This window comes from Delphinus delphis, chromosome 1 (assembly GCF_949987515.2).
Source record: "Delphinus delphis chromosome 1, mDelDel1.2, whole genome shotgun sequence".
NCBI classification, from domain to species: domain Eukaryota; kingdom Metazoa; phylum Chordata; class Mammalia; order Artiodactyla; family Delphinidae; genus Delphinus; species Delphinus delphis.
The window spans coordinates 42,565,394-42,584,861 of NC_082683.1; the positions used below are offsets into that span (position 1 = coordinate 42,565,394).

Here is a 19,468-nt window from a genome sequence, read left to right on the forward strand (position 1 = left end):
GCAAGTTAGATTACTTGCCTAAGGTAATACAGCTGATAAGTAAGTAGGGCCAGGAATCAACCATGGTCGCCTTGAACACCTGGCAACCACATTAGCTTCTTATGAAAAGGCTGTCACACTTCATGCAGCTACTTGTTTGTATGTTTATTTTTTGAGAAAATTTTTAAAAGAGGAAAATTACTTTATGATTATTTTTGTTAAAAGGGTATTTTTTCCATGTGAGACTTGCCTACTATCTGTACTCAGTCATAATAGATATTTACTCACTCATTCAACAAACAGCCTAATGCAATGGAAGGACAATCTTTGGAACCAGACAAACTTGAGTTCAGATACGTGTCCCTCCCCTTACTGGTTATTTGACCCTGAGCAAGTGACTTGCCTCCTTTTAGCAGTTTCTGCATCTGTAAAAGGAAGATAATAATGGTATCCTCTACAATGGCTGTTCTGAGGATTAAATGAGCACATTGCAGTAGTTGCTCAAATTTATAGGAAAGTGCTTTGTGATCTGTAAAGAGCTATGCGAATGCATATAATAATATGGTGAGCCAATGGTACAGAAAGGATAACTATAAAACCAGCAAACCTGCAAACAAGTAATAATTAATTTAAAATTACTGCACAAAACAGCAGAGAAGCAAAAGGAGTTTCACAAAGTATCTTTGTGTATGTTAGGAGGAAGTCTGATTTTGTTTTTAAGTGCTTGATACACCTGCAAGAGAAAACATCAAGCATCATCGCCCACAAATACAGCTATCAGAACTGCTCAGTAAATACTAAATAATACAGATTTACATCTGTAATAACATCACTGGATATACTGGAATAAGTTGAAAGTGAGGCTCAGGTTTATACAGAGGCTTTTTTACTGTCAATTATTTTATAAATACCATGATAATGGTAAGTAGTAATAGCTACTATTTGTTGACTGTCTTTTTATATCAGGCACTTTGCACACATATCTAATTTAATCCTTACAGCAGCCTCATGAAACAGGAATTATCACTCCCTTTCCATTGACAAGAGAAGCCTCAAGAAGTGATGGGACTTTCCCAAGGTCATACAGAGCAAAGGAGATGGGATATAGAAATCCAAACTCAATGTTCATTCAGAGAAAGCAAGTAATTTTGCTCCCCAGACTTTGCCAAACCATGAACATTCTACCTTTTAAGCAACATCATTTGCCTCTGAGTAGTAACCACTTGTTACCCAGTTATAGTTCATCCTCTGATCAACATGGACTTCTACATTTTTACCCAGAAATACTCTTTCATCATCATCTTCCTTCAGCTGCCTGTAATTTCCTGGGTCCTCAGCAGAATCCTCTTCACTTCCCTCTTCAATTCCCCAGATGTCATCTTCCCTTTCTTCCTCCTTTTCCTTTTTCTTCTTGGCCTCTTTTTCCTGTTTTCTTTTTTCCATTTCTTTGTACAGTTCTCTCCATTGCTTCTCTATGTCCTGTTTAGAGTGTGGAATTTCAAAATAATTTACAGATGGTATAAACAAAGATAACTCACTTTAGAAATGTCTGGCATCTTCCCACACTCTTAAAGATTTCTGGTATGGTGTTTATTTACCTATAAATTTTCAGTATGTGTGGGGTGGAGAGAAGTGTGTGTGTGTGTGTGTGTGTGTGTGTGTAATTTGTTCATAAATAAAATTGGTTCAGATTCAACAAACATCTACTGAATGCCTACAGTATTGTTAAGCATGGTATGAGACAGTCTACACACATTATTTCTATTCCTTACAGCAGTGTATGAGGTGTTACTGCTCCCACCTTCTAGATGAGGAATACGAGATTCAGACTGATTAAATCAGTTCCCCAAGCTATATAGCTAGTGAGTGGTAGAACTAGAATTAGAAACCAGGTTTTCTGGTTCCAAGTCTGGTCCTCTTTCTGCTATATCACAGTAAAACAACCTTTATGGAACTCTTTGAATTTGCTTTTGAACTGTAGCCAGTACAAGTTTGCAGTCAGAAACGGGACTTCTGAGTTCTCTAATGTGTTCATCCAGGTGCTAGAATTTGATCCTTAGAGCTGTCTTCATAAATTTTACTACTCAGAGGGGCCTTAAAGAAAGGACACAGTCCTTGGGACTTCCCTGGTGACACAGTGGTTAAGAATCCGCCTGCCAATGCAGGGGACATGGGTTCGAGCCCTAGTCCGGGAAGATCCCACATGACGTGGAGCAAATAAGCCTGTGCGCCACAACTACTGAGCTTGCGCTTTAGAGCCCACAAGCCACAACTACTGAGACATTGTGCCACAACTACTGAAGCCCACGTGCCTGGACCCCATGCTCTGCAACAAGAGAAGGCACTGCAATGAGAAGCCCGCGCACCACAATGAAGGGTATCCCCCACTCGCCGCAGCTAGAGAAAGCCCACGTGCAGCAATGAAGAACCAACGCAGCCAAGAATTAAAAAAAAAAAAAAAAAAAAGACACAGTCTAAACTCCTCTAGGGCTTTAATCCTCACCTAGAGAATCTGGTGGTCTTCTACCCAGACCTGGGGGACAAAGCTAGATTGAGAACCTGCATGTCCAGTAGGATAGGGCCTTCGACAATCCTAGTGGGAGCAAGTGCTTGACATCTTGTTGTGTTTCCCACGTTATTCCCACATTCTCTCTTTCAATCAGGCCTTCATTTTCTTATGCCTGGAAAGCACTGGCTACACTTAATGTCTCTATTTCTTCACTTCCCTCTCACTGCTCTACTCACTGATCTGTTCCCAACCTCCGATCCTTACCAAAACAGTTCTTGCCAAAGGCAACAAAAGACCAACTCTACCAACTCCTCAAGCCCACCTGCACCTATAACAACTTGTTAAACCATTTCCTTTTCATTAGACCTCAACCAACTCGTATCTTCCCTTTCCTGCTTTCTTTATTTTTATGTGATTACTCTCTTGCAAACATCCTCAACTCCTTTGCCCTTCCCTCCCTTAGTTGGGCAAATCTTCAAATCTGGTTAAATCCAACTTGCCAGGCCTGCACCTAAGCAGAGAAAATGGCTAGAGAAAATAGTAAAAACAGATTGTTCTCATTTTAAACTCATTAAAACTAAACTCAAAAATTAACTATAGTCCAATATAAAAAAAATTTTTTAAATGCCAAGACATTTGACAATTAAAAAAAAAAAAAACCAAAAACTAAACTCAAGTGAGCCCTTAATGCTAACTGATGAGCCTACTATATTTCTGTGGTTGGTTCACCCTCCTTCTCCTTTTCCCCTGGAGCAATGTTGGGCTAGCAAGACTTTCTCAGAGCTGCACTGCACTTGACTATAATTCCTACCCAAGTCTCCTTTTCCTCTCTCCTTTCACAGGTGCCTATTCCTGCACCCTCTACCCTTCATCTTTCCCAGGCATTATCCCCAATAAATCGCCTACATTTCTAACACCATCTTGGTGTCTGCTTCCCAGAGAATACAACTACATATACTCCCACCACCAAATCTACCCACCTGCCTGTATTTATTCTTATATAGTCATTCTTTATTCCTGTGATTATGGATAAAATATCCATATTCCTATGGAAAGCCAACCCGTCTTCTTGGGCACTAGATGTCATCCACTCTCATATTCTCAAAAACAGTGTTCTAGAAATTCTCCTCTTTCTCTCCTATATTGTTTTTTCTCTTTATTGTATCATTCCCATTAACATACAAGCAGGCAGGAAGATCTACTGTATATAAAAAAATTCTTGACCAACATTTCCCTTTACCTATCACCCTATTCTCTCTACACTTATTACAGCAAAACTCCACAAAAGACTAGCTTATACTTGCTGTCTCTAGTTTTTCTCCTTCCATTCTTTCTTGGACCCATTTTTTCCCCCTATACGTCTCACTGAAACTGCTCTTGTCAGAGTCACCAATGAACACCATGTTATTAAATTCAGTGGTCCATTCTCAGTCCTCATCTTTCTTGATCATTCAATACAATTGATCACTCCTTTCCCCCTTAAAATACTTTCTTCACTTGGCCTACAGGATAATGTCCTGGTTCTCTTCCTACCTCGCCGGCTACCCTTTCTGTTTTGTTTGCTGGTTCCACTTTATCTCCCTGATCTCTAACTATTGGGGTGCCCCAAAGCTCATCCTCAATAACTCCATCCTTCCGGTCATTGGGGTCAAAAACCTTGGAGCCATCCCTCTTTACTCCAACCCATATTTTGTATCTAATCCATCACTCTTGTGAGTTTAACCTTCAAAATGGATCTAGAATCTGAGCATTCCTCTACCTCCACCACTACCACTCGCTTCTGCCTTTGTTCCCCTATAGTCCTTTTTCATTCGTATAGACTTTTGCAGTGCAGCAGCCAGAGTAACATCTTAATCTATGAGCCAGTTCATATCACTCCTTTGCTAAAAATGGCTCCAATGGCTCCCCATTTTACTCAGGGAAGTGGCCCCAACTACTCTCATTCTTTCTCACTCAGCTCTAGTCACACTGTACTTCTTACTTTTTCTTAGACAAGCAAGTTATGCTTCTACTTCAGGGACTTTGCATTTGCTATTCTCTCTATCAGAAGGCTCTTCTTCCCAAACATCTGCGTGGTTTGCTCCTTACTTCCTCCAAGTCTCTTAAATGTTGTTTACTCAACAAAGCCTCTCCTGACCAAAGAGCAAAACCCCCATGATGACAGCCCTCTCTATTGCTTTATTGTTCTCTGTAGTTTATCTCACCATCTCATGCATATATATTTACTTCTTTATATGTTTCTTGTTGGGCTCCCCTAACTGGATGTAAGCCCCATGAGGGCAGAAACTTCTCTGTTTTATTTCACTGGTATATCTCCAACAACTACAACAGTGCTTTGAACAAGCACTCAACAAATATTTGCCAAGTGAATATATAGGTACCATGTATTGAGCACTTACTATATGCCAGGAACTTAAAAGATAATTGGTATCATCATTCCCAATTTATAGATGAGGAGACTGAAGATCAGAGAGGTTAAACAACTTGACCAAGGTTGTACAGCTAGTAAGTAATGAAGCCTGGGTTTGAACCTAAGCAATCTAGCTCTAAAACTCATGCTCTTGACCAATATGTAATATTTCCTCAATAAAACAATATTAGAGGACTTCCCTGGTGGCGTAGAGGTTAAGAATCTGCCTGCCAATGCAGGGAACACGGGTTCGATCCCTGGTCCAGGAAGATCCCACATGACGCAGAGCAACTAAGCCTGCGCGCCACAGCTACTGAGCCTGCACTCTAGAGTCCACGAGCCACAACTACTGAGCCCGTGTGCCACAACTATTGAAGGCCGCGTGCCTAGAGCCTGTGCTCCGCCACAAGAGAAGCCACCGCAGTGAGAAGCACGTGCACTGCAACAAAGAGCAGCCCCCGCTCGCCGCAACTAGAGAAAGCCCACGCGCAGCAACGAAGACCCGACGCAGACAAAAATAAATAAAATAAAATAAATAAATTTATTTTAAAAATAACAGTATTAGATGATAACCTCAAAGTAAAAACAAAACAAAACCAGACTCAGAAGTGTAAAAAGTCTAATTTTTATTTTTTCCATGATGACTGTGTCAATGCTTCTTTGAAAATGGTAAGTATCAAAGTTCTCTCAAAAATTTCTTTTTTGGGACTTCCCTGGTGGCACAGTGGTTAAGAATCCACCTACCAATGCAGGGGACATGGGTTCGAGCCCTGGCCTGGGAAGATCCCATATGCCACAGAGCAACTAAGCCCGTGCGCCACAACTACTGAGCCTGAGCTCTAGAGCCTGCAAGCCACAACTACTGAAACCCGCGCGCCTGGAGCCCGTGCTCCTCAACAAGAGAAGCCACCGCAATGAGAAGCCCGAGCACCGCAACAAAGAGTAGCCCCCCTGACTCGCCGCAACTAGAGAAAGCCCACGCACAGCAAAGAAGACCCAACACAACCAAAAATATAAACAAATAAGTAAATAAATTTCTTTTTAATGCCTGTGCTTTGCTGGTGCTCTAACCATGAGCCTTGTCTGCCTTTTGGGTAATCAAGCATTGGCCACAAACCTGCTTGAATGGCCCAGAACCAGGAGGTCTGGGTGAAGGGTGGCACCAAGAAGAAGCCATTGTCCTAAGTGTCACTCCACCCGTAAAATAGTTCTAGGAGAGCAGGGAAACTGGTAAACAGCACTAACATCTTGCTTCCTTCTCCAAGTCATCCATCAGAAATGGGTTCAGTGGCTCCCTTCTAGATCACCACACTGTGAGCAGGGCGTGTGACACAGAAGGAGTGTGCATTCTAACTCAACAAGTGAAAGGCTGCATGTGACCTTGTACAGTTTATCTATACTCTATGAATCTCAATTCCTACATCTGAAAAACAGGAATAACAATACCTGTCTTGCTGGTTTGTTTTAAGGGCTTAGTGGGAAGACTTTTGGAAAGTGGTCATAGAGTCAAGTACAAGGTCGTAGATGTCCAATGAATACAAGTTCTTTACCATGCCTCTCAGGGCCATTTAACCAGCAAATGAGACAATGACTGTGAGACTGATTTTTTAAATGCAGAGAACAGTGCACAACTGAAGAGTCAGACACCTGGAAATCCAAGGGAGGGAAAATCTTACTTTTCTTATTCCCCAGGTCTTATTTCCAGCCTCTTCTGCAAACTCTTCATTATTTGTAAGAAGGAAATTATCAAAGATGCAGCCTGATTTCACCTGTTGAAATGAAAACAATGGGATTATTAGAACTAGGTCAAAAGGCTTTAAAAAATCAACTGGAAGCTTTGCTAAATGCAGATTCCCAGGCCACGGACCAGAGATTTTAATCAATAACTGAGGTGGAGTGAGGGAATACAAAGATGATTAAGAGCACAGAGGGTCCAGAATGCTGTACCACCTTAGCTGATCTGCTCTAGAAAGAAGTTACGTTACTGTTTCCCAAGGTTCTGTGTTCTCCAAGCCTGTGACCACTCTTTCAGAGGGTTGTGAAGAAATTTTCATCATTCTGCTAGGCTCCAAATTGCTGTCCAGTGGCTCTTGCCCCAGCTCAGACTGATAGTCTCTGCTGCCACTTATAGATGTCCTTTTTAAGGTTCTCTCCTCAATATAATCAGAAAAACTAAAAGAATACGGGGAAAAGAAAAGGTTCAACAAGAAGTGCAAGCATAATTTAGATTCTCTACCATATTTCTCTATTTTCTTAAAATAACATATTTAATATTTACAATTAAAGAAAAGGATGAATCAAGTCAATGGTATATAATAATTTCAGTGTTTATTAATGATAAAGGAACAAAATAGAAAGAGCAGCAGTCATGGAGTCAGACAGACCAGCTCAACCACATACTAGCTGTGTGACTTTGGGGAAGTTACTCAACTCCTCTGAGCCTATTCCCTCATAAGTGAAGTATTAAAACTAACTCACTTGAAGTGTTGTCATGAGCATTAGAAATAATATATGTAAAGCACAGTGTCTAGCAGATAACAGTCATTCGATAAATGATAATAGTTATTATCATAACTTTTCATTATCTGGATATGTTTCAAAAGAAACAAAAGGAGAGTCATTCTGGATTTTTTTTGCTTTAGCATTATATGTTAAATAAATCAGCAAGTTAATTGTGTGAGAGCCGTTGTGTGACCACGAGAAAGTTTGCAGCATGAGTTATCATGTGTCCTTCCTCTAGGGTTTGAAAAATGTTTCGTTTTGTTTTGCCTTTTTTAAATAAGAAAGACTTTTATTTGGCTTACATCATCCCCCCAACCCTGCCTTCAGCAGAAAAATAAATGACAAAATAGCCACTTTGAATAAAGATCGTTAATTTCCTCTGAGCCATTTAAAAAATTGGTTTTAATAATTCCTTATGCAACTTTACGATTTTTTTCTTTGGGATTTTTTTTCTTTTTGTGAGTTGGGATTTATTTTTTGTTCTGTTTTTTTCCTTTTTGAGCTGTCAGCAGTCTTGGTCAGGGAACTGCTCATTTTTTGGCTCTTCCATTTTTTCTACTCGCAGGAGAAATGTTTCCAATCTCCCCTGTTCTCTTTGGTGCTCACTTACCGCCATCCCCCCCACACTAAACTCCTGGCTCTGCCTCCAACTGCGAATCAGGACATCAGGGCCAGTCCTGCTTCCTACAACTCACTAGTGGAGGGACCTTGGTTTACTCATATCTCTTCTGTGCCTCCATGTTTTTATCTGGAAAATTGAAGAAAATATAATTTCCCTGCTTTCTTCTTACAGTTCTCAGGAGAAAAGAATATGTGAGAAAGAGCTTTGTGAGACTGTAAAGCCTAAAAAGTTAATTCACTGAAAGTTACCTGGTTTCCTGTGATGTCCCACTTGAATCATAAAATGGAAAGAGTATAGGTTTGGGCACTTACTAGCTATGGGATCTTGACAGGTCAAGTCACCTCTCTAAGCCCTCTACTTCCTGGTCAGTAAAACGGAGATGATAAGCCCTACCCTCCAGCCCCACAGGTCTGTGACACAGACCATATGACCTAAGGAATGTCAATTGCTTTGCATTATGGTTGTTAGGCTATATTCATTGCATTTTGTGTCACTACTCCTTCAAAGATCATAAGGAGTCCCAAAGCTAAGAGAAAGAATTTTTTTGTCCACTGCCATCTCCTCCTAGCCTCTGTCCTGATGAAAGAATGCAGTATCTTCTGCCTAAGGAAAAAAAAAGGAAAGAAAAGAAAAGGGACTATGTATGGGAGTGTAGGAACAGAGAGCAGGATGGGTCAGGGACTAAGCAGGAAGATTAAGCAGCTTACTAGGCTAGGACCTGATGCAGAGGGCGATGGACTCACAGAGCATCTGGAACCCCGGGTTGGCGCAGGGCAGGTGAGAGAATTCCAGCCCATCTCTATGCTGAGAGTCTCTAGGTTTTTCCAGTGAGGTGCAGGGGCCCTGTGATAAACTGGATGTGTTGGTTTGGCTGAGTGGGTAGGGTGGAGTAGGACTTGGGAGTGCCAGACCCAACTAGAACTTAAAAGGAAAGGATGCCTGCAAGGATGATGTCAGCATTGTACAGAACTGTATCACAAGACAAAAAAAAAAAAAAAAAAAGAGATAATGCTGGAGTTTCAGAAATGTAGTCTCTCAGGATTTGTTCCAGACCTGCTGGATCAGAATCTGCATTTTATTAAGATCTGAGTGATTCATACGCATGTTAAAGTTTGAGAAACACTCCTTCAGCATGGTTTAAATTCTCAAATAGAAAGGTTTGCCTACTTGAGGAGGAAGATAGAACTCAGAGCAATTAGTGTCAAATAATTTTTAAATTTTGTATATGAACAAAGAAACTGTTTAAAGTGTGTGCCTTAATGTTTTCAGTGGAAAAAAAAACCCAATGCATTTTAAGGAAACAATCAGATTAGGCATATTAATATGACCACATATTTTTTCAAGATGTAGAAAGTTCCTATTATTTATTAAAAAGGGACAACTGAAAAAAAAAGAGATAACAATGGGAATTGGTACAAACTGTATCCACATTCTTCAGATAAAAAAGGAACAAAAGAAGGACATATGTCTCTCTTCTTCCTTCTCTCCTGAACCCCTACTATGCACATGGTAATTTACATACATCATCTCCTTATACTTGTGTGCTGGCCTCACTGAGCCAGGAAAACAAGAAAGTCAAAATAAATAAATAAACCAAGAAAGCTTCAAATTGGGAGTGTCTGTTCAAGAGACCTTTAGCAGCCTTGAACTGTAGAAATCACTGGTCAGAGACAGAGATTTCACTGGCTGTAGAACATTCCAGGATACACCCAAGGACAAGTGGCTGCAGTTTCTAGAGACTCTATTGTACGGTGGGTGTAATCAATAAACAAGGACTTTACGGGCTGACAGACCTTTGAATCCTGTCTCTCCCATGCACTAGCTGTGTGCTCTTGGGCACATCATGTGACATTTCTGATTCTCAATTCTCTCAAACATAATACAGGGTAATAATAAGGGATATTAATGCTCACTTCCCCTTCCTCTCCAAGGGAATTCCAACACTATGTATTGATAGGTTGCAGTTTCCAAGAGGTCTCCTGGGCTAAAGCTTTCACTCTGAGGCAGGCACTTGAGGTGCTCTCTTTCTCCTGATCTGGGAAGGAATACTCGCATTTTCAACATCAGGCCTCATTGGAAGAAAACAACTCTGTGAAGGCCTGAGTACCTGAGCCCTCCTCTCTTCCTTCAAATCAGAGCCAGGAAAGGTAACTGGCAGAGAAGAGGGAGGCTAGGTCAGGATTTGTCATCATGGCTGGGACAATCAGTCCCAACATCTATCTGGGGATTTTAATATTTCAAAGATTTACCACATCTCTGATTCCCTTTTATTTCCAGAACTACCCCAAGATTTACATAGGACCGGCCTAGCAGTATAAAGTATTGGAACACTGAATCTAGCCTCAGAAAGGCCTGCATTCAAATTCCAGCTTTTCTGCTTACCAGATGTGTCTTCAGGCAAGTTAGCTAACTTTGCTGAACATCAGTTTTCACATTTAGAAGTAGGAGATTTCATAGTGAGAGTTAAATGGCACTTGCAAAGTCTCTGAAATAGTGCTTGGTACATGGTAGAGACTCAATAAATTTTAGCCATTATAATTATTAGGATGAATATAATTAATCCCATTTTAAAGAGGAACAGTTTGAGGTTTAGAAAGGTCAAGACTCACTCAAGTTTTGTAATTTCCAGCCTGGAGCTCTTTCTACTTTGTGGAACCTTTAGAGGGACTGTTCTTCCCTGGCTCTGAGCCCAGAGAGATTTACCCGCCAAAGGTCCAGGCCAAGGACACTAATGTTATAATAGTGACAAATGGTTGGGTCGGGCTTATATTCAGGGTTGTCTATTTCTGGATGAATCCACTCCCCCTGGTAACTGAGATTGTGAATGATCCGAGGTTTACATTGTCCCTGAGCAAAGCACCAAAGAGTGAACACGGCATTAGTATTTTTCCATTCTTCTCATGCAATCAGAAAGATTAATCAATTAGGCATAAGGATTCAGAGCAGGATTCCTTGAGCTTCTCTCCCTTTCTTTGAGCTAATGCACAAGACTCTTCCAGGTTCCCCTTTCTTTTTTTTTTTTTAAAGAAGATGTTGGGAGTAGGAGTTTATTAATTAATTAATTAATTTTTGCTGTGTTGGGTCTTTGTTTCTGTGCGAGGGCTTTCTCTAGTTGTGGCAAGCGGGGTCCACTCTTCATCGCAGTGCGTGGGCCTCTCACTAACGCGGCCTCTCTTGTTGCGGAGCACAGGCTCCAGACACGCAGGCTCAGTAGTTGTGGCTCACGGGCCCAGCCGCTCCGCAGCATGTGGGATCCTCCCAGACCAGGGCTCGAACCCGTGTCCCCTGCATTAGCAGGCAGATTCTCAACCACTGAGCCACCAGGGAAGCCCCCAGGTTCCCCCTTTTTACCCAGAGGGCTATGAACAAGGTAGCAGAGACCCATTCTGAGCCTGGTCCCAGCTCTCTGCATAAGTTTGTTCATGATGTTAAGAAAATGTAGCTTCACAGGGAACCACCATCTAAGGACTCTGGACTTGGGGCCATTCTCTTCCTGGTGTGCAGTGTAGGAAACTGTAACCAAATAAAACAATGTTTGTTTCAGTCAGTATTATCTCTGGAGCATTTGATAGTTGATTCCTTTAGTTCCCTCTCATTTCTGACATGAGGTCAGGACTTAGCCCTTAAAAAGAAGTTCCCCCACCCTCCCCCAACATGCCTGGCTCATTCATGTCCTACCCTTCCCCTTTCTGGACCACTTCTGAGACTTCCGGTTCCTGACCCCAGACCCATTTCCTGTTTTGATCATGTTCCTTTGACTGATTTCCACCACTCCGGACAAATCCCTTGCCTAGGGCTCCCTGGACCTCTGCCTCCCAGCATCAACCTTGACCACCTTCTCCCAGATAGGCACAGTCCTGAGAACACGGCCCAAATGAGGCTACAGTGTTATGGAGAAGGGGAAAGGAGGAAGATGACCACAGGATCTCAGAGTTTCTGTTCTATAGATTAAAATTTACATCTCTTCTCTCTTATTTCTCATACCGATTGGCAGGAGAGACCCCCTCACCTTATACTTCAGGTTTGGTATCAGGGGCCCTTCCCACCCCCATTCATTGCCTCATTCCAGTCGTCTGGCTTCCGGGTCTGGGATGTATTCGAAGTCTTCCCAGTCCTAAAACAAAATTTTCCTCCGTGAGTGCAGATGGGTGGGCCGGTATGAAACTGGGGTACAGAGTACAGTAGGGTTGGACCTGGCGCCCTACCCCTGCCGCTCTCCTGTCCTCACTCCTATGAAAGCCCAGCTCAGGGCTCTGCAAACAAATCCAAAACATACAGCAGAGAAAAAGCCTTTAAGCAACTCCAGTGCCTCCTCATATTCTCTATCCTTCTGACCTTGACTACTTTAATCGCAAATAAGATGGGAATTTCCCTTATCCTTGCCCTCTCCGTTCCCCAGTTATGTGCCCCGATTTTCAGAACAAGTCTTCTAGCCTGTGTCCCTCTTCCTGAAGGCCTCTCTTAGTGACCTGCATTGTACCCCAGCATGTTCCCAGATCTGTATCAGTCCTCCCTTGTACCCCAGGTCCCTTCTATTTCCTAAGACAGAGCTCCAAGTCATGGCCTGTCCTAATGTTCATATTTCTTCTGCTCTGGAGCCTCCAAAGTTTTGCTCTATCTACCTGGCAGTTCACCTTGGTGCTGATCACTTCCCAGACTTACTAAAGGCTTTGCTGCCAAGCCCACTAGACTCACAGTCATTCAGTAGCATGAAGTTCCCTAGTTCCTGGGATGCCTCAGCTGTGTTGTGGTTCCTGAGACATTAACAGTCAGCATCCTCTCCTGGGGGCTATAGAATTGATAGAGCCCAGCCTATCTAAGTAGTCTCCACCTTCTCCGGGTCTACTCAACAGGGAGCATAGAGGCCTGGAGCCTCTCCCCTCTCCCCCAGGCCTTGATCCAACCCTGACTACATCAGGTGCATGGTCCACACCAGGAGGGAGAGTCTATTGTTAGTCTTGCTGCCCTGAGCCTGCCTGCTGGGTCTGGAAGTAAACTAGTCCCTAATTCTCCCAGGGTGCTGAAGATCCAGACACTGCTTGATCATCTGCCTTAATTCTCTGACTACACCTCCCTCCCCCTGGGTTTGGAGCCCATTGAATCTCCCTACACATGGCTGAGCCACTGCCCACCTCTCTACAGGCCTCTCCTTACAGAATGGATTCCAGTTGCTGGGTGCCATGCTGCTCCTTGCTGAACCCTGAGCATCTCCTCTGCATGAGGGTGAATCTGCTGTGACCTCAGGAGCAGCAGCCCAGCAGGTGAGGCCCTCCATGACCTGGCTCCAACAGACCATTCCAACTCATCTTCCATCACTCTCCACCTTGAACTTTATGCTCCTAAAATACTAAACTGCTGCTTGCAGTTCTTTACATAACCATGTTACTTTCCACTTGACTGATGTGCCTTCACTCCTGCTGTTCTCAGGGTCTGGAATATTTTTCCTCCAACTCAATTTCCCTTGCTGTAATGAATGTACTGTTTGACATTCAGTACATGATTAACACATAAATGCCATGTATTAAGAACTTATTATGTACCAGGCATTAATTAGCTCATTTAATCATCACAACAACCTTCACATATAGGTATTATAATAATCCCTGTTTGTGAAATTTCACAGCAGTTATATTCCTTGCCCAAGGTCTAACTGCTTATAGGTGGGGTTTCGCAGTTAGTAAATGGTGGAGCTCGGATACAAACCATATCTGTCTGACACCAAAGTCTATTTTTCCAATCCCTAGGTTAACCAAATCACTGAAGCATACCTCCTCCTTCCCAGAACACCACCTGCACCCCAACTCAGCCTGAGTTAGGAGCCTGTTTGGGGCTCCCACAGGATTTGGTTTTCCTGACTCTCACCATTAATTACACAGTGTGACCTGCATCTATGTACTTGTCTGTATCCCTCACTAGATTCTGAGTCCCAGGAGGATTCTCAGTCCCTGGATTGTTCTATTCACAGTTGTATCCAGTACAGCTTTCCAGTGAATGATAATGAATCAGTGAGTATGTTCCACATGTTTCCCATATCAATAACTTTGGAATCAAAGAGATTCAGGTTCAAATGTTGGTTCTAATGTATGTGTGCCTGGGCAAGTCACTTCATTTTTAAGCATCACTTTCCTTGTCCTCATAGAGGCTGCTAGCAGGGGCAGTAAATCCTCAATAAACGTGAGGTGCTTCCCTCTTCCCTCCATGCCTCTCTGGATACCAATATTTAGCTGGACACCTCCTTGAGGGAAAGATGCTCCCCGTTTCTGCTCCATTGTTCCTAGCTTCCTTTGCCCATCCCCACAGCTAAGATCCCCTCCTGCTTCCCATCGAAACACCTCACCTCAGGTTTCTTATCTTCAGGATCCTCTGTTTGTAGGCGTTCATCCCATTTCCTTGGTTTCCGGGTATAGGGGGCTTTTATCTTCCTGGGAGGCAAGAAGTCCCAGTCGTCCTCCAGGTCCCCAGCTGCTACTTGCTGGTTGTCAATTTTGACCTCATAAGTAGCATCGGGGCGAATGATCAGAGTGTACAGGTGAGTGTCTTTATTGATCTAGAAAGGGAACGAGGAATATTTCAGTCCCCTGTTGGACCTCAAGCATTAAAATCACCATCTAAAACAGGCCCTCAGTTCCTGAATGCCACTTCCCACATAGTCACAAACACACTTTACCACATCCCTCATCCCATTTCTCTGGTTAACCCAAAAGAGACTTTGGGTCTCATTCTCCTGAGTACACACTCCTCTGGTCTCACCTAGTTCCCATCCTTCCCTTCATCACAGCTCTGGTCATTCTTTGATCTTGTCTGTCTTTCTGTCTGTCCCACTAGACTCTGAGCTTCTCAACTGCAGGGGTCGTTTCTGACTCATCTGTTGTATCTGCAGGTCCCAGCACAATGCCTACCCTGAGCTGGATCCCAGGGAGTCCCTGTATGCACAGTCCTGCTAGGGAAGGACTTTGCCCCAAACACAAGTTCTCCAATGACCCAGGACCTAGGGTCTTCTCTAGACTCAGTCTCTGCCTCTCCCCTGTGCTCTACTTGTGCCAAACTTCTTGCGGTGCTACTCTTTCTCAAGTCTCCTTGACTTTTCTCATGTGATTACCTCTTCTAGTAGCTCAATCCTCCCTAAAATTGTCACCTTCCTTTACAAGACCAATTCATGCTCATCATTCAAAACTCAGCAGAGTAGAAACCTTCTTTGTGCTTCTCTGAAGCATTTCCTAAGGCACCAGGTTGGGGTCTCCTCTGTGCTCTCACAGACCCTAATCAGACTAGGTAGTCATTCTCCTTTGCTTGACTCTTTACTGGACTCTGAGTTTTGAGAGATTAGAAGCCATGCCTGGCTCACCCTATCCCCAGCCCAAGGCCCAGCACAGAGATGGCATTCAGTGATTTCCTGTTGAGTGGCTGATGAAATCCAGCTATTATCCTCCAGCCAACCTAGATCTCTCTAACCCTGATGTTACTAAGGTAAACTCACCACCCATTTCTAAGTCCAGCACTCCCCACCTCCCCCGTCTCTTCCAATATCTAGCAGTGGGGAAGTGGGCCATGGCAAGCATTGTTCCAAGAGATAAGCTTACATGACTTCCTAGGCTTTCAGACGAATTGCTTCTATGTGAAATCCTGTAATTTACAGCACTTCTCTGAGTCTATTTTCTAATCTGCAAAATGGAGATGATAGTACTTAATTTACAGGGGTGTTGTAAGGATTAAATGAGATAACAAATGCAAAATGGTTATCCTTCCCCCTAGGCTGAAGACCAGCCCTCACACTCACCCTGGGTTTGATGGTCTTGTTGTTCTCATGGTATCTCCCTTGATAATGAGGGATGACTTGTACTTTGTTGTTGCCAAAGCCACAGATGTCAGGGCCTGGAAATTAAATCCCAATACATGAATTTACATCACTTTTAGGCAGTTTGCCTGTTTTGTGGCTAAGACAGACATAGCAGGAAAGAGACAGCACACACAAATTTAGGATTATTTGAGGATAATTTAATAAAGGGACTATTTTAATTCTTTGTTTTGTTTCGGGTTTTTTCTGTTTTTGTTCTTTGTTTGTTTGTTTCTGTTTTTGTTTTTGGCCACACCATGAGGCATTCGAGATCTTAGTTCCCCAATGAGGGATCGAACCTGTGTAAAGGGACTGTTGTAAATGGTGGGGGCAGGACATTGAGAAAATATAAGGAATAATGCTATGCTCCAGGCTATTCCCACTCCTAAGCTTGAAGGGGCTAGGAGAAGGGGCAGTTACCAAAGCCCAGAAAAAAAAGGAGTTCAGTAGAGAGGGCAGCCAGGAGATAAGCTGTGACCTTCAGTCAAGGGACACAACTCTCCTCCCTCCCTGTGATCTTCTGCCAGGATTCCATTGACCAAACCCAACTGGAAGCCCCTCCTGTGCCGGGCACTTAATACCACGTCATTTAATTCTCACAAGGAGGTATTACTATCTCCACTTTTAGTTGGGAAAATTGTGGCCCAGAAAAGTTAAGCAACTTGCAGAAGTTCAAACAGCTAATAAGTCACATTGCTGGGCTTTAAACCCAAGCCTAACTAGAAACAGAGCCTGGGGCTCTTCCTGCTTTGTGAAAGCTTTAGAGGAAACTGTTGATTTGTGAGTCCAGAGAGCTTAACCTGGAAAAGGCCCAAGAATAGGGGTTTTTTTAAAAATATAAATTTAGTTATTTATTTATTTTTATTTATTTTTGGCTGCATTGGGTCTTCGTTGCTGCACGCGGGCTTTCTCTAGTTGCAGCGACGGGGGCTACTCTTCATTGCAGTGCGCCGGCTTCTCACTGTGGTGGCTTCTCTTGTTGCAGACCATGGGTTCTAGGCACATGGGCTTAAGTAGTTGTGGCACATGGGCTCAGTAGTGTGGCTCGCTGGCTCTAGAGCGCAGGCTCAGTAGTTGTGGCACACGGGCTTAGTTGCTCTGAGGCATGTGGGATCTTCCCAGACAGGGGCTCAGACCTGTGTCCCCTGCATTGGCCGGTGGATTCTTAACCACCGTGCCACCAGGAAGGTCTCACCAAGAATAGGTTTTAACCTAGTTTTTCTACCTAATTTCCCATGCTATTGCTCTCTGACTATCCTAAATATGTTCCTGCATGCACCACACACACACACACACACTCACACACACACACACACACACACACTCAGTGTGCTCTAGCTACACTGGTCTTATCGTTTTCCTACTTGCATTTGAATTTCGTGTCTCTGAGCTTTTGTACACACAGTTTCCTATGCCCAAATTACATTTCCTCTCTATCCTTTTCTGCTTATTAAAATCTAACTCATTCTTCAAAGAATAATTAATATCTTCTCCAAAATGCCCCCAGGTGGACATGTCATCTTTTGTGATCTCATAACTCCTCATCAATACCTTTTTAAAAATATGTCTTCATTCTGCCTTTTAAAAAATGATTCATATGCCTGTGCCCACACCAAGCAGAAGGCAAAAGGGTAGAGTAGAAAAAGCCCAGGCTTTACAGCCAGACAGACTGGGTTCAAAATCTGACTTCCAACTTGCTCATCTTGGGCAAATTTCTTGCCTTTGTTTTCTCATCTGTAAAATGGAGATGATAATAGCCCAAACTTGTTGGGTTGTTTGAGCATCAAGTAAACAATATTCATTTGAAAGGGAAAAAAAATCACATTTAAAAAATCCTATTTCCAATTTCCCTACTACAACTACCATGTACATTACAGATATAAGCGCCTTGTGAGAAGTGTAGATTCTGAAAAAAATAGAGATGGGCAGACTTATGTTTTAGACCCCCATAGTGCTTTATTGGTCTACCTAAGAAAGGTATTGAAAAATAAGAAAGAGGGTTTCCATGGTGACGCAGTGGTTGAGGGTCCCCCTGCCAATGCAGGGGACACGGGTTCGTGCCCTGGTCTGGGAGGATCCCACATGACGTGGAGCGGCTGGGCCCGTGGGCCATGGCTGCTGAGCCTGCGCGTCTGGAGCCTGTGCTCCGCAGCGGGAGAGGCCACAACAGTGAGAGGCCCGCGTATCGCAAAAAAAAAAAAGAAAAATAAGAAAGAGGTTGAAAGATAAGAAAGAGAGTTGAGGGAGAAGGGATTCAGACAGAAAAAGGATGAAGAGGAGGATTTTGGCGAGGGCAAGAGAGAGATCTGGAGCTCCCTGGGAAAAGAAAAAATATCTAGAGAGAATTTTAAGGAAATGTTGGTTTATGATGTGTAGTTTAACCCTTTCCTCTGAATTTGCAAAAACCTTCAGTAAAATCCACATTCTTCACCAATGATTTGGGAGTTGGATTAGTTGCCGTTGTTTCTTGTTTTTTTAAATATCAACCACGTTGAAACTGAGCTAAGTAAGAGCTGGACTGCCCCAAGGAGGGCCAGTATACTGAGGTTACAGATGCAACACTGGATGCACTACAGATGTTGGATAAAGGTGATTTCCCTAACCTTCTGTGCCTTTCTCTCCCTGAGGGCAGGAACCTCCTTCAGAGCACAAAGCCTTATTGTAATAGGTACATTTGAGGGTATCTACACAGTTTCTGATCCCTTTCTCTTTCTCTTAGAAATGGAAAGTATCTCTCTGTACTGTAGCCTTGTTAATACCATGTGACTCTTCACCTCTATATTAACATTTAGGTTTAGAGTTGCTTTTCTCAGGTCTTCTAAGAGTCTTACCACAGAGGGAGGTGGAGCTATCACATTAGAAATTTCCTGTTCCAAAGAATATGAAAAAGAATGTGTATGTTAGTATGTGTATGTGTGTATAAAAACTGTATATATATATAACTGAATCATTTTGCTGTACAACAGAAATTAACACATGGTAAATCAACTATACTTCAATACAATAAATTTTTTAAAAAATAAATTTCCATCTGAGCCTTTTCTACAACTACAGTGGCTCTCATTAAGACCTCACAGGGCTGACAGCGACTGCTATCAGAGAGTTTACCAAACATGATGTAATACTCGGATTCTGAATGCATATCCTCCTGGTTCAGGGTGTCAGGAAAGAGTTTCACGAACCCACCACTGCAATGGATGCCTTGTTTGTGTTTTACTGAAAACTGAACCACCAAGGTCTCGTTCTCATTGCTGAATGGCTTCTTGTACCTGGTGGAGAGGGGCATAAAACTTGGCATCTTTACTGGTCTGGAGACCTGAGAGCAGAGAGCACAGAATCTCTAGATTTAAATACCCTAAGAGCAGTCAGAGAAACCTAGCACTTGGTCTCACCAATCTCTGCTACATTCTTACCTACTGCATGCCGTCCTGGTGACGTCCTGGATGCTTTACACACATAATCTTATTCAAGCCTCAGAGCAACCCTGCAAAATTGGTACTATCTATCTTCACTTTTACAAATTAGGAGTCTGAGTCACGGGGAGGTGAAGTGACCTGCCTAGGGCCACAAGGCTGGTAAGGAGCTAAACTGGGATATTTTTTTAATGCACCC

General features: G+C 42.9%; 1 protein-coding gene across 1 annotated transcript; it reads right to left on the reverse strand.

The window, feature by feature from the left end:
* Nucleotides 1-1,167: 1,167 nt before the first annotated feature.
* On the reverse strand, nt 1,168-19,154 carry LOC132420553 (calreticulin-like). Its single transcript, XM_060005085.1, has 5 exons — nt 18,965-19,154; nt 15,800-15,894; nt 14,360-14,569; nt 6,575-6,667; nt 1,168-1,458 (listed from the first exon to the last, which is right to left on the reverse strand). Exons 1-5 carry the CDS (start codon nt 19,152-19,154, stop codon nt 1,168-1,170), a joined length of 879 nt encoding a protein of 292 aa, XP_059861068.1.
* Between the last annotated feature and the right edge of the window lie 314 nt (nt 19,155-19,468).